Raw genomic sequence first — 16,255 nt, forward strand, 5'->3', positions numbered from 1 at the left:
TTTCAGGAGTTATTTTTGCCCATGTTGGCCTTATTCTAAAGAATTTAAAACTTATTCAGACAAGTTTTGGGTCGTATTCAGACGATTTAGATATGTTTTCACAGTTTGCTTTATATTGGCTGTTTAGGGCGATGGGCTTAATGGTATGGTATTATAGATTATTCTGCTTTAGATATTGTTGCTTTGTAGGTCTTATCCTCACACTCTTATAATAAATAATGATTATCTAAAATTACGTTATTCTAGTATAATATAATTTAAGAAAACTGAAAGTTTGTTTTATACCTAATTTAAATACAAAAAGCTGTAAAACTTTTAATTGTCCAAGTCTGTTACCAAGAGAGGCTCATAGTTGCTTCATAATGCGTGAAGTAATTTTATTTAGCACCGTATCCTAAGCAAACTTGGTATAGGAGAAACAAAACATCATTGGTGAACGCCGCTGTGTCTTGGAACTTAAGACAAATAACTTGTAATGCAGTTATTGCTTGTTTACAGGTCTGTCCTTACCCTAAGTGTATACTCATTCATGAAAGATGAACAAACATTGAGCCCAACTATATTGTTGAATGAACGTTTTATTTACATGACATCGATACAGTGAACACATTTTGAATCAAAACCTCACGCCGCGGAAGCATTAGCCTACATTTTTTATACAGTTAAAAACATTTTGTAAGTTATGTTGTGTTTATCTATTTAAATTTTAAGCAAAGCTTTTTACCCTAGTTTGAAATCAACCGTGTTCTGTTTCCTTGGCGTATGAAAATAGCAGTTTGAAATTATATCGCCGCTAAAAAACACGACAACAGTATCAACAACAAAATCAACAACCACGAAAGGCTTGCAGGAAATACGAAGTTGGATAATTAATTGATGCGTAAAAAGAGGATGTACAGTGCTGCCGTAGTTGTGAGGCAATGCATATATGTCCCTTAAAATGATAATGTGCGAGTGCCGAGTTTACCTATTTGCCGTATTACTTCGTCTTTAAAACATAAAACACTTATTAAAGTTCTTGTTTGGTACACATGCAGCTCGCATTGAATTAGCATTACATTCCTGCGTAACTTTAACTCTAATCGAGTTAAAAGTGTAACCGTGATCTGAACACTTAACAAAATAAAAAGACACAGCATACGTAATTGAAGTCACAGCAGTGGAAAAACGGAAAGGTCAATTGATAAGGGTGGTCTCTTAGATGGGGTATAAGTATGACAAAAGCAGCCGCCGGCGTCAATAAAGAAATCATGGATGAAGGGGCTGTATTTGTTCGTTAATTTCGTAACTTGGAGGATTTGCCATTTCGATCTCGTTGCTAGAAAGGTTCGTGACTGGGTTGTGAGTTTCGCTTTGTACAGCGTAGGACGAATCCATGGAAGGCTTGGTTTCGGAAAACACATCTTTGCCAGATTTTCCCCTGGAAAGAAAAACGTAAAATCGTTAGATGTCACATCCTTATAACTTTATTAACGGCTGGTGTTATAGCTTCGAGAATACTGCCACTATATGGTAAACTCATAGAAAACAGCTTCAATGTTTTAGCAGCCATATTAAACTTTGAAAAGTCGCACATACCTAGGTTGTCAGGGTCAGTTCATATCTAGGGTCATAATCTCCCCCTTTAGGGCGAAATTTAAAACACAAAAAGCAAAATATCTCTGACTGCTATATACTTGTTCTTTTACCCAGTATAAATTTGATAGTTAATGCTAATATTGTTGCTTTGTACAACATCGTCTTTGACGATCGGATCAACTAGAGTATGAGTTCATGTGAAAATCCTGTGGACCCCTCTAAAAGGTGTCTTGTTCTAAATTTACAAATGTTGCTGTATAGAGGATCAAGCAAGACTGCACAAGTTTCGCAAGATTGCAAAAAACTCTTTTTTGCAACCCAAGCATCGCATGGCTTGTTGTCAACCTATTAAATATAGCCGCCGCATAAACTGTTATGCATGATCTTAGCCACATTATGGCAGAAGTAAGCAGGAATTTTCAAATATTAAGCGCGCTGCTGAGTGTATATTTGGTGGAGCAGTTTGATTACGCACAGGATGTCATTTGGGGACTCCCTCTTCTCGACAATCAACAAATAAAAAATAATCAGCTTGCTATGCATTAGAGCGAAACATAAAGGAAACCATGATCCGGATTGCGGCTACAATCGTGCGATTTCTGTAGCGATGGCTTCGATCAGTGCTACAACACGCTTTGTACGTCACGTATCCTATTCTGGTTCCTTCTTTTAAAAATAAAGAAACGCGTTACGCAATTTCGCTTGTTGACGCATGACATTTAATAAGGGAGTGATTGAGATCATAGAATACCCTCACCTAAAATGGAGGTCAATAATTTCTTGCATTTCTATCGATTTTCGAAGTCCATATGTTTGCTACAAAATAAATTGACCTACTATAATTTAAACTGAAACTGTCTAATAATTGTTTTTGTAGAGTGAAGTCGTGTGTTAGGCGAATGCTTTCTAAAAACCCATTTCAAGTCATTTTTTTCAACAATTTAGGTCATTTCGACAAGTCACCCCTATTGCAAGGCTTGAAAACGCTTTTTAAGGTGTACTTGTGTCGTAAAATCAGTACTAAATTAACCTTTAGGTAATACAAGCACTTGCTTAAAGCATCAAAGAAGGTTGAACTACATAAACGTTATGGCCGAATTTAGATTGGATTATATTTGATCTTAATGTATGTTTTGTTTCATTATAAAAAGAAATGTTTTTGTTTATTCTGTTTATATTTCTATGAGTAATTAAAGTCTGGTTTTTAGCGCACCTAAGCGGGTTAATCCGGCTAACCTATTATAGGGTGACAGTTCTGAAAGCAACATTAATCTTTGTAGTAAGGCTGTATAGTTCATACCTGTAGACTTTGGTCATTACAGTGCCTGTGTTGCTTGTGCTTCCATCGCGGACTGGCTTCTTGCTCTTTCGGGTGTATTTGACTCCGAGCGATCCAGACACGGAGCTCGTTCGGCGCTTGACGCTTTTTCGGATGGTGCTCGATGCATGTCTGAAAACACAGGCGTCGTTCGGCGTTATTTCGAGACAGCCAAGACTTGTCGGCGCTCCTTCACTTTTGCACGTAAAAAGTTATGCAAAAAAACAAAACCAAAATATACCGCATACCACAACGCACATTATTTGGGTTAGGGTGCGGGTTAGCGTTTGGGTGAGGGTTGGTCAAGTGTTATTATATTTATTATTAATAATAACGCTTGGCCCACCCTCACCGAAACACTAACCAGGAACCTAACCCTAATAATGTGCGTTGTGGTATGCGGTATTTGTAGAGCGTTTTTTGGTTAATTTCTACGTGCATAAGTACTTAAAAGAGCGCCGACTCCACGCTGTTTAGTGGGCACAAAAGAAAGTTTAATCAGGTGCAAACTTTTTACTGTCTAACGGCAAGCATACAGAAGAGCTACGCGAAAAACAACCAACACGCTCTATTTCAAGCGTGATGGTGTAACATTGAAGTTACTTGTACATGCTACAAAAGCAACTTAAAGCAGTCACCTAACAACGAAAAGATTTCGACCGACAACTAAAGTATCTCTATAAAACAGAATTCACAACATTGACATCGAGTAATGCACCACAACGACAAAAACGACCTCTGAGTGTTGTTTGGCATGCCACAAACACGTCAGGACAGTACACATGCTGAACTCAACTCAAAACCAAAAAAACTTCTCGCAAGTCTTCAAGCATTTGGGCTCACTATGGTGTTGCACTTGAACATTAAAATAATTGCGTTTTAACAACTCTAGTTTGTCCGGCAATGATTTAAATGTGCGAAACATTTTCGCTTTTGTACACCAACGATTTTGCCCAAACGAATTTAGGTTGTCAAGCGACATTCTTTTATTTAAACAACTTTTAGAAAGCTTATTGGTGTGTATAGTTAAACTAAAATTTGTTGTAACGAAAGAAGCAGAACTTGTAATCAATCAAGCGGTACTAATTCCGCACCTTTCTTCATGCGAGTGCTTTGTGTATAATTTTAAGAAGTTGAACTGATTTGTTTTCAGGAATTAGATTCCCCATCAAACTTTTGTTAGATATATTGAAACTTAATTTGCCTTTACAAGAGTTTTGTCGTTTGTTGTTTTTAAGCCCTTCGAAATGCATTTTCATTTAGGCCTTAAAACTGTAACGCCAAATAATTAATATATTAAAGACCGTCTATAACCAGTTATGTAGTTAAATTTGTTTTTTGTTGTGAACGGGCAACACTGCGCACTAATTAAATGATACTTCCCAGGCTGCATTGCCGGACTCAATACCGCAAGTGACGCCCCACACCAACTCAGTTGCGATTTAAAGCAACGCGACCACTTCAAACGTAACAAAAACGTGTGTCCAGGCAACAAAAACAAGCCCTGCTGATATTTGTGTGTGTGTTCGAGCAACTAACTTGCACCTTTCATTGCGGTAGTGTGATTCTTGTTGGAAACAGCGCTGTTCGGGACGTGCAAGCTTGCCGAGGCCCAATAGTTTCGCGACTGGGAGCTTTTGTGCTGTTTTTTACCGGTCCGCAGCCCCGTGGTGCCACCGCTGTGCTCCGAATCGCGCCTAACCATGCTCAGGAAGTGCTGAAACCCGCGAGTTTTTCTCATCATCCTACGGAATCACATACATACACACAATGACACAATCGTTCAGCATTATTGCAGTTGGGAACAGACTTGGACAACTAGATAATTCTAGTTTTCTAATTCTTTGAATTAGAGAAAAATGCGACTAATTCTAATTCTAATCTGATTTGTGAATTGCTTATTTGCTCTAATTGTAGTTCTAATCTAATTCGGATTTTACCAAAAATGCTACTTTGTCCAACGGCATTTTTCAATTCGCAGTCGAAACCAAAGAATTTGAATTAAAACTCTTGGTCTCCACGATTTGTTTGGATGAACTTTACAGCCTAAATGCCTGGACCTTAAAATATAGCAGGAAAATATTTGAAATTTAGATTATGAATAGAAAAAATTGCGATTTAAACTAAATTGGTGGTGAATAATTTAATATAATTCTAGTTCAAATTTTAATTTATAGTTGTTGTTTTTTTTCAAGAATTCAGTAATTTTAATTCTAATTTAATTTGAGAAACTCAAAATGATCTAACTCTAATTCTAATTTAGTTGTGAAAAACCGAAATGCTATATTCTAATTCCAATCTAATTTCAAAAGGCTGAAATGAATCTAGTTGTCCAAGTCTGGTTGGGAAGCAACAGCTTGGCATCCGTTCTATTTTTCCCATTATATACATCGATTCTATTTACTTTGCGACACTATAAACCAGCAATGCAGCGCTAAAATTGGGCGAAACCGAAACTAAATGAATCTATTTTTTTCTCAAACCGACTGAAATAAGGTTTTAGACCAGAGTTAAACAATGATATCAAACCCTTAATTAAATGCTTAGCTTCTTTAAGGCATGCAGATGGGTAAGAACTTTATTTCAATATAAATTATCGACAAATCTTTCAAAAGAACGAGCAAACATGTAATCTTAATTTAGACATTCCTTTACGTTCAACATAACTTTTTTTAATTAAAGGACCTCCAATTTAACTATATAGAAAGAGTGCCATACATCTACAAGTCGACTCCACTGATTCTATTATTTAGAAAATAATTTATAATATGTTTTACAAAACAGAAAGTATTTAAACTATTGACGGTGTTTTTTGAAAATGAAACTTTTTTCGATGGTGATCCATCAAACCAACACTCTCATTCCATACAACTAATTTTAACCAAATAAATGTAGACCAACCAACAATTAAACTACAGTGCAAACGCACTTGTTTTAAACAAAATAATATAGGCCGCATAAGACAGCTTTTGTCCAAAAAATAAGCTGCAAAACATTGAGGATTGAGCTAAAAATCGTGAGTTTACTAAACCAAGTAAAATCACCACTATTAATATTACAAATATTTAATGATTGTCACCAACGGTTATTTGTGTAAAGCATATGGATCGCCTATATTATTGGGTCGTAACTTAATGAAACAACGCACGCATTTCATACAACATAAGGTTAAACCAGTCGATATGAAGCGTAAAACAAAATCACTATTTCAAGTGAATGCAGCTATCAGCACAATGTTTTTTAGCAAATCACATGTACTTCTTTCGAAACTTTATGAAAAAGATCAAACAAAAGTCTCAGTCGACTGTCGAGGACAAAGTTAAGTCGAATCTATACTTACGCCCAGCGCCTCTTGAAGTTGCTTCCGAGAAAACTGTAAAGATAGGGATTCAGTGCCGAGTTGAGATAGGCAAGCAGGGAGCCAGCCACAGGCAGATTCTCACAAATGTAAGACTGCAAAAAACAAAACAAAAAAATTACTTTAGCTGCCGTGGTAGGAAAAACCCTTAATGGAGTTATGGAAACATTAACATAGAAAGTAGCAATGACGTATAGACTAGATTACTGTAGAATAAACCGTTTTTTTATTCTGCAATACAATTACATGACTTGAATGAAAAATTCAAAATCGTAATTTAAATTATTCAAAATCTAATTTAAATTTGATGTTGAAAATGAATAAAGAGTTATTCGAAACGTCCAAAATGATACCTACTTCTGTCTGGGCTTTGATATTCTTAGTAATTTAAATCAAATTAATAATAGCTTACATACAGCTCAAAAAATGACGCTTTAAACCCTTGTAAGGAAGTGTTAAGATTCAAGTTTTACAAGGTATTACGGCTCCAAAGGCTGTAAAGTTTCACTATTTCCAGCTTAGGTATTCATCGCCTTAACTCGCAAAGTCTGTGTGTGTAAGTGATACTCGCTCGAAAAAAAGAAAAAGTTACCATTTCGTAGGGCACGTTGATTCCGACAATCCTTGCCAAGTGAGCGACGTGGAATGGGAGCCATAGCAGAACGAATGTTGATACTAAGGAGGCGCACATGATCGTCACTCGGCGTCTGTCCTTGTCTGAACGTGTGCTCGTCTTGCGCTTCTTGCCGTTCGACTGTGTCATGCTCACCGTGCTGTCACTGCGGAACTTGGTGCTGGACAGCTTCCTGACGATCAGCCCGTAACTGACTACCATCACCTGCGATAAAGATTTACTGATTCAAGCAATGCTCAATCTCGGTTTCAGAACTTGACTGGAGTTTTGCACATATAGGCAAACTTGGCACGACGAGATTTTTTTGGGAAGACAATAACTCTGAAAGTTATGCAGCTAATAAGCTGAAATTTTTTACAGACCTTGTATTGGTTAAGCAATCCAGCAAACACACTTTTATCGTAAAATATTTAAAAATATCAATATTCATGTTTATGAATATAAATATTCAGCCTTATGGACTTTAAAACGAGACATCGCTTATAGTTAATATCAATTACAGGTGGTCTAAGATGATCGAGGGAATATTTGGCCACCTATAACAATCGAAAAGTAACGCAAATATACTGTATTTCCTTTAGGAGGTAAACAGAGTAACCACTTGTATTGAAAATGCCATGTATTGACGATAATTTGATATCACATGGCAGGCGTTACCAGATGGCTGATCACTGAGTTTTATGCGACTCTTACGTTGATATCGTGTTGGTGTTTTATTGAGTTGCAAGGTGTCGAATTTGTTTGCATCACTTAACGATTAATTATTGCCGGTTCCGCCCAAGACCCTGTTACCTCTTTGCAATGTTAGTGCTCAACAGCGTAATGACTGACTATTTTTAACAAACTTCTATTGAAACTAACCATTGCCAATAATGTAGCGTAGCCAATACCGAATATTGTTAGTAGGCAACTGTTATAATAAATCTAATATGTGAGTGAGTTAAAATCTTGTTCAATTTTATCTTTTGAAATAACTTCATCAACCAAGTCTAGAGCCTTATTATGTTTTTTGTTGGTAATTGCGCTACTACCGTGTTCGCTTTTTTGCCGACTAATAACAGCTATCTTAATTTATATTCCTCTTAAGTCTATGCGGATGCGCTTGGTCTATTATAATCTGTTAGTTGTTAATCGCACAAATACAATACAAAATGCCAAACTAAGGAATCTATTCGTGCAATCGCTTGTGTTGTAAACTCGTTAATATAATCCTGCACCTATAGGATTAAATATAGCAAGGCGAACGTAAAGAAAGCTGTAAAACCCACCACAATCGGGAGTATGTACATGACGACGAAGTTAAAGCCGAGGAACCATTTCCAGCCGTCCGGCGACGAGTTGTAGTTGCAAAACGACGAGGTCTTGGGCGTCGTAGCCCGGGCGGCAGACTGCAGCATCGTGGTAAGAGAGGGCGACGCGGTATCTACAGACGAACCGCTACCGAGAACCGTAACGTCAGCCGGGATAACAGTAGTGTTGGGGATGTAAGTGACAGGCGGTGCTGCGTTGACGGGCGGAAAGCCGAATCCCGGCGGTAAACCGGCGCTTCCAGGCGAGCTAGGATTTGCGCCAAGGTCTTCCAAGCCAGGAATGTTGTAGAAGGAGAGGTCCAAGTCAGGTCCAAGTCCTATGCGATTTAATAGAAGGCAACACAGTGTTAGGGTTGCGGAGCGTTGATTTTTTTCGCGGAAGGCGATCAGACAGGTAACATCGAAATTAGGATTCATGTACGTGATTACACTGTCTTATCGCTTTTTATTTTGAACGTTGTTTCGCGCTTTTATCTTTTTTGTATGTCATTTTACTCTGCGTCTTGTTGGCCAAGTGTGTCATCCCTGAAGAAGGCTTTCTGAATAGTTAGCCGAAACGTTGGACAAACATATATATATCAGAAGAACTTATTTTTAGTATACTATGCCTGGTAAGAACAGCATATTTAGTGATTAGCAAAACTATTCTTTATATCTGATGAGAAAAACAAGACACCTTTTAAACAGCGAACTGCGTGCATGAACATAATGCTCTACATACAAATTGCTTTATTATCGGTACTAGGGATACTGGATAATATAGGATCGGGGCCGATGCCCGATGCCCGATGCCAATTGTTGCTATCGGCACTTGCCCGATACTAAGGCGGTATCGGTGCTGATCCAAAACCAAATTAATATAGAATTTCATTAATTATTTACGAATAGACGCATATTTTTTATCCAAACAAAAACCCTGGACCCGCCTCTGTTTCCGGCTATACTAAGTTCTTCTGGTCTCAAAAGCTTTACTCGACCTATATCATAGGGTATTTTAAAAGACTAAATTACCGAATCCCCCGAAATCAGGAATCTCTGGTAGACTTTCGGTCTTATTGCTGGTTCCTTCGGTCTGATTGGTCGTTTGAGTGGTGTTGGTCGAATTTCCGAAATTGCTAAAATCAGTGTCCGTGTAGGCATCGAACGACCCGAAGGAAAAATAATTCGGACCTATTTTGCTGAACCTGAAAAATAAAGTGCAAAAATTTCTTTAAGCCATTTTGGGGCGTTTTTAGAGTTGTCTTATTTAAAACGAACAATAATATCAATTTTTAAATCCGAAACACCCGATCTGAGTGTCAATCCGCTATGGCAGGTAAACATCCAATCAAAAATTGTGTTATTAATTTCCGTGATTAATAAAGGTGTACTTTTGACAAAAGTGTAGGCCTACTTATATAGGATATTTTTTACATATCAGAACACCGAACTGTATCAAAACACAGTGCTCTACAAACAAATTAAATGTAAATGTTTACTTACACTTGGCTTAGATCAAGTTTGCTTTGCCTAGAAAAATAAAAAATGCATGGTAAATGACAGTTGTGTGTCTGAAGTGTATAACAACATGGCACTTATAAATCGTTAAAAGCACAGTTTGTTTTATTACTCATGTATAAGCAAAGTTAAACTTTATAACTTATGAGAAAAAACAAGACACTATTTAAACACCTACACAATTAGTCATAGTTGCGCGTGTTTCTTTATATATAAAACCAACACACAGCTTCGTATACAAGTATACGAGCTAAAAATCTAAGGCAAATACCAAAAAATCTTACGAAAAGTTTTACCTGCAGTATTTTGTGCTTCCTTCTTTTTCAGTAAAAAGGTCGAGACAAAAACTCTGAAGATTCGCCGGAATCCCAGCGCAACTTTCTTCTGGACTTTTTCGCACAACTTCGTCGTACTTCGACGGAAAGATGTAACTGTATCGAAACGAGATAGTTTTTTAGCAAAAAAAGTTTAGCGAATTGATTAAAATAATTTATATTAGAACCAGATGGTACGCAACGACAGTAAAAAGCTACGTAGTATGTTACATTGAGATCAACTGAAATAATGTTTAGAGACTCTCGATCGACTGGTTCGGTAAAAAAGTCACAAAAACACCCATTTAACATTTTGGAGTTAATTGCATTCCAAGCAAGCGATGGAGGTTAATTTGTTACGTCAATGAACGCTTTATATTCGACCAGGTGAAATGTGGCGATCGACGTGTTCGCTACCCCTGGCCTAGTGCAACAAATTTCATATTAACTGTTTCTAACGACAGGAAGCTATGGAAAGAATGGCAAAATACTGTTGAAACTGAACTCTGTCTGTAGTTTTTGGGTGGAAAAAACAAACGTAAACCCACCTGCAACTGCAAGAAGGGTGGGTTCCGACCGTGTGCGTGAACAACATGGTGGGAATGCAAAGGCAGAGACAAACTATCCAAACCAGCAGGGTAACAGCGACCGCAGACGCTGGCTTGCGCAGCTTCTGAAGATGGTCGGAGAAGGTGTGACAAACGGCAATGTACCGGTCAATGCTCATGATCTGCAATGGAGTCCGTATTGTGGGTTACGAAGACGAGTATGGTGCAGGGGCAGCGAGGATACGGGTTCCGAAAAATTTGCAATTGAAAATCATTTTTTTCTGATTGCAATTTAAATTCTATACCTATAGTTTGTCTATATATGTTTCATCACGATGCTTCTCTTACATTCACTTTATAAGTGATATGCAATGTTTAACCTTGCAGAAATTGAAAACAGAGAATTGGACAAAATAACTTTCCTTCATTTTATCGATATAACCAAATACCCTAATGTTTAATGGATCTAAGGTGACATATTTACGCGGTAACAGCATTGACTAATTACCTGAAAAAAGTTTTGTTAGTAAATTACTTATGAAATATAATAATAAATTATGATCAGAAGTACTTTTCAGGTACTTGCGAGTTGTACCTATAGCTGACTTATAATAGAGCTATTTTAAATCTTTAGATTTTTCTCAGGAGATTATAGGAACGGCACATTTGCATTCATTATAAAACAACTTATTAAGAATCTTACCATGAGGAATGTAACGGAAGCGTAATAGTTAAGAAAGAGCAGGCTTTCCTTCGCCTTACACATCCATTCCGGGTAGATCCACATCTTGTTGATGTCCTCGGAGGATTTGAACGGTAAAGTCAAAAGAAACAAGGAGTCGGCCACAGCAAGTTGAAGTACATACCTTGAAATTAAATCAAATAATTAAAAAAGCATGCTCAGTTGTGACCTGTGGTTAAACAAGCTATAGTATTTTCCGTTGTAAAAAAACATTTCTCATGACATGTTTTAATAGGTTTAAGTGCCATTGCAAATTTAAGGCATTGCAATAAATTCCCTAATCATTACATGGGATATAATTCGATTGGAAATATTTAGTCGTTGCAAAACATATAGCGATACATATCTATATGTATCAGAGGCGTAGCTATAGGGGCGGTGGGGTACATATGTCGCCAAAATGAGGCTGCTTCTTCTTTAAATGCAATGTTCTATTAAAATTTTAATTGTTTTTTTTTTGTAAGCCAATTTTATAGTTTGCCCCCGGGCCCAAAATACCCTGGCTATACGCATCTGGTATGTATCAATTCGTTCAAATTAATAGAACACGCCACAAAACTTTGCCTGGGGCGCTGTTAAAACATGATAAACTATGTTGGGTTTTTTTCGGAGTTCTCTGCTTTCGCGGATAAATTTTTGTTTTTGCGTCCATTATAACTTTTTCAACGTTTGTTCAATTACGAATAATTTTGTAACTGAAAATACTGATTCAACACCGAACGAAATTCCACGAAATTGAAATTGCGTTATAGCATAGCCTATAATGTTTGGTTAACTAAAAATCACAATTTTTACTCACTTTCTCTTTTGAGTATGATATCTGGGTTTGTTTTGTGTGGCATAACTTTGATATTTGGGCAGAAACTGACAAATTAACCAACAAACACTCACCACTACTATGTTGTAATTTTAACGCACTTCAATTGTGTTGCATATTTGTTTCTTTATTTCGTTTTTTTTTTATTGAGTAATATAACCCCAAAACAATTTCAGAATGGTTAAACTCAGATAAAATCAGATGCAAACATTAGGCCCGTTGTGTATATAGCGGTTTTTGCAGAAAAGCAGATGGTCCTTCACTAATTGTGTTGAGCAAGCACAAGCCCCTTAGGTGTTTATATCTCTGGAGGCCTAAACTTGTCGATCTTTCCTAAAATCTCACCTTGAAAAGCGTATAAAACCCTAATCGCATTTAATTTTGGGTTAAGGCCGATCTAAGTTTGCACTTGTAGGCTGTAAACTCTCTGTATTGTTGTGTCGTTTGCACCTGCACACGTGCAAAGCTGATTTTTTCTGCGTTAGCAGTAAACAAGTCAAACTACCGCACTGCGATAGGCTTTAAACGCGAGATACGTGTTGCAATACCAGATACTGCATCGAGGTTTATTAAACTTAGACTAGACACTAGACGAGAGCAACAAGCTTATTGCTAACATTCAATTCTTGCGGTATTTTGCATTTGAAACAAGTGTGGCGCTTTTTAATGTAACTTAAAAATTGCAAATTTTAAATTCATGGCGAGGGTTGACAAGTTTTTCAAAGGCGCGGTCAACAAAGAGGTTTGGGAACTGCTGGTTTATAGGATAAATTACAGTGCACTATAGTAAATTGTCATACATCCAACCAACATATTGTACGTGACAAGACTGCTATTACTCTACGCATTCCCTTTAGTCGAACACGTTTAGCGATTTTAGGCCTCTGAAACAGCTAGACAGATTACCCTTCATCTTCTTTTATGCTGTGCGCTTAATTGCCCTTTTCCTTCCTGCATTTTAAGCCTTTATTCCTACTCTGACCTTCTCAATACGGCTGGAAAAGCTCGTCAATAGTGCACCATGAATAAAACTAGGTGTGTTGGTTGTATCGTTTGCCGTGTTATTAATAAATAATATGTAAATGGACTTTGTTGTTTTGTCCTTTTGTCCCCCCTGATCGCATAGAAAATCTATATTTTAAACAGGGTTTCTGCTATTGCAACTATTGTTCACTTTATACGTACTGTGCTCACAACGAAACCCGGAAATCAAAAGTTCGACCACTAAAATTGCATGAGAATAAGTGAACGGATATTGCACCCAATAAAAACCGACAGGCATGGTTGATTTTTGGCACGATTAAAAGATGCGTGCAAGCGTAAAGGTGCCAGCTAGAATTGCCACATATATCAATGCGGTCTACGCCTAACGCAACCTTACTAATCAAATAAAATGAAATAGAAGAAAAGTCGTTTCAACGACTGAACCTCAAGTAAGCAATCCATAAATGCTCTGTACCAGTTGCATCAACAAAATCCTCAAAACTCGCCTAATCGGCTATATTGCTTTTTTTCGGCAATTAAGGAATTGAGGTATACGCGTTGAGGTATACAATAAGGAGTTGGGGTATACCAAAGCTCACCAGTGCGTGACCGACTTCTTATATTCCTTGAGAACTAGGATGACGAAGATGACGACGGTGTTTCCGACTAAACCAATGATGCAGATCAGAATCGAGAAGACCACTTTCGGCCAGTTGATTTCCGTCGTGGAGGTTTCGGGCGTAGCGCTGTCACTGGAGGCTGTTGGAAAATACATGTTCTGCTTAGTTCAACGGTGCACGTTCACCACAGGCAAGGGCCTCAGTTGTATTTCAACGAAGCGTATATTTGATTTGCAATTTAATTTTGAACAGTCCGCTACATATTTAACAACGGGGAAAATGTAAATGGTTTGACAGCAAGCTTTTCACTTTTGGCCTTAATAATGAAGGACGTTCAACAAAAAGTAATATTTGAGAAGAGCATATCATTGAAATAGTTTGCCACTCAAGAGGTTTCATAGTCTAATGTTATGGGGACGATAAGAATAAAAATTCTTTTTTCTTAATATTCGTATCAACATCTGACTATAAATTACCACTCTTTATTGACTTATGAACACAACAGTAAGACGGACCAGTGCTCATAAAGTCACTTTTTTGAAAACTTTTACCCAAAAGCAACTGTATTTATATTTTATGTTTACCATCATAAACAACTTCTAGGTGGTTGTCAACTGTGGGTGCCACCCACCCTTTGTGGGGTATTAGCAAATGCTAGGAACCTTTATATTTTAAGTGCTGCTTTCACTGTTTGACACTGTTTATAATAATCTGAATACACTTGGTGCAAATTAAAATCACTCTACATTTAACAGCACAAAATGAAAAGACATGGTGTTTGTGGCTATTAAAACATAATATTCGGAAAGTGGGGGGCGGCGCAGAAACTAATAACAAAACCTGAGAACCACTTTAATTATTTAATATACACTAACAAGAGCTGCTTTATGGTTGACTGAATTCCGTGTTTTCTAAATTGGAAAGCGAAATTCCTTGATGAATTTGAACATGCGAATAACATGTAAACAAGTAGACTAACAATTTAAGTGAAAGTGGTACCGGTAATTAAGTAGAATTTCAAGTTAGAAACTTTTTTGAGAAAACTTTTTTTGTTTTCACTGATATGTCTTAAGTGTTATTAAAAAAAAATTATTGTATTTTTCGAAAAGTTTCATAACATAGCAGTGTTGTGTTACGTCAAAAAAATGTTAGAAACAAGTTGGATTTGTTCCAAAGGGGTAGGTATAATTACATTGTTCGTGTTAGTAGGCCTATAAATGGCTATCGGTAAATTCGTAAACAAATTACGTTTTGAAAAGTCAGCAACAAATATAGTGATACGTATAATACTATACAATATGTGGGAAACAAACTTTTAACATAATCGATCGGATAATATATTTTGCTGCATGGCAATATTTAGGCTATAGGTTTTTAAAACACATTTGAGATGAATTTTACGAAACACTATAACAATCTTATTGGTTTGCGTTCGTCCTAAGATTATTTGTTTGTTTGTGTAGTGTTCTTTATGTAACGCTTTGTGGCAATTCGAAAAAAGTGATTTAAGCTTAAAAATATGTCTGTTTATCTGTTTTTCCAAAGCTTGCGAAAAGTATTACAACAAACAAAAAAAGTAGTAATATTATTTCCACAAATTCAAAAATATTAAAAGCACACCTATTCAATTCTTGATAACGCAGCAGTAAATAGGACCAATTTTAGGGATAATTATCTTAGCTATGCCTAAAAGGGTATCTTTAAAAGAAAATTACAAACTAATAATAATGCGATCGACTTGTGTAAGGGTTAATCTTAGATGTGCCTGAAAAGGTGTCTTTACAAACAAATTACAAAACAAAATACCGCGATCTCAAAACAAGCAAAGGAAGCCATATTATAAAAATTCACACAAACGCCGAAGTATTTCTGCTGTGCGATTTAAACACACAATGGGGACAACTTATATTGCCGCTGTTCGCCATAAACAAGCACAGTAGGTTACTTACGCAATAATACAATGTTCGGCGATCCATCGCCGCCCGTATAGGCACCCGGAACGCCGCCGTAGAGATATTCAGGGTCAAAAGCCATGCTATGTACCCTAAAAATGCTCTGTAAAAAAATCTGCAAGCAACAGACAAGCTTAGAAAGAACCCTCCACGGCGAATATCGTTAAACTTTTTAGCTGAACGTAAATTGGCCTGCAGTTCTGCTGTAAAGTGCATTGCTGAGTCGAACAAATCCAATCTAGGAAACGGAAATTTGTCGACGGCCGATCGACGGTTTGCGCTGTTCGGCGAAGAACACGCTGTTGAAGATAGCGAATAATAACCAAAATTCACACTGCAACTTCACCAGCCGCGTTTGAGCAAAAAAAGTCAACAGTTGAACCGCTTACGGTATTTCAGGTTTGAGTCGTAAACAATCTAGTTTTCAGGTACGGTTAATACGTGTATGATCGTAAATTGGCTGTTTTACGCGAGACATTTTTGACGTCAAAAAACTTTACTTTAATTCACTAAAAAATTGCCGTTAAGTCTGAACTGCGAATGTAATCACGATACCCTTAAAAACAGCGGGTGTCGTTTCTAT

At 37.1% G+C, this 16,255-nt stretch overlaps 1 protein-coding gene across 1 annotated transcript; it reads right to left on the reverse strand.

Annotated features, from left to right (window-relative positions):
* Nucleotides 1–571: 571 nt before the first annotated feature.
* On the reverse strand, nucleotides 572–15,778 carry LOC146140883 (uncharacterized). Its single transcript, XM_083391084.1, has 12 exons — nucleotides 15,670–15,778; nucleotides 13,700–13,859; nucleotides 11,261–11,423; nucleotides 10,558–10,739; nucleotides 9,992–10,126; nucleotides 9,681–9,707; nucleotides 9,210–9,382; nucleotides 8,157–8,515; nucleotides 6,847–7,092; nucleotides 6,237–6,349; nucleotides 2,879–3,028; nucleotides 572–1,420 (listed from the first exon to the last, which is right to left on the reverse strand). Exons 1-12 carry the CDS (start codon nucleotides 15,752–15,754, stop codon nucleotides 1,249–1,251), a joined length of 1,965 nt encoding a protein of 654 aa, XP_083247210.1. The 5' UTR covers nucleotides 15,755–15,778; the 3' UTR covers nucleotides 572–1,248.
* Between the last annotated feature and the right edge of the window lie 477 nt (nucleotides 15,779–16,255).

The sequence above is a fragment of the Ascidiella aspersa genome, chromosome 6 (genome assembly GCF_963924565.1).
Source record: "Ascidiella aspersa chromosome 6, kaAscAspe10.2, whole genome shotgun sequence".
NCBI classification, from domain to species: domain Eukaryota; kingdom Metazoa; phylum Chordata; class Ascidiacea; order Phlebobranchia; family Ascidiidae; genus Ascidiella; species Ascidiella aspersa.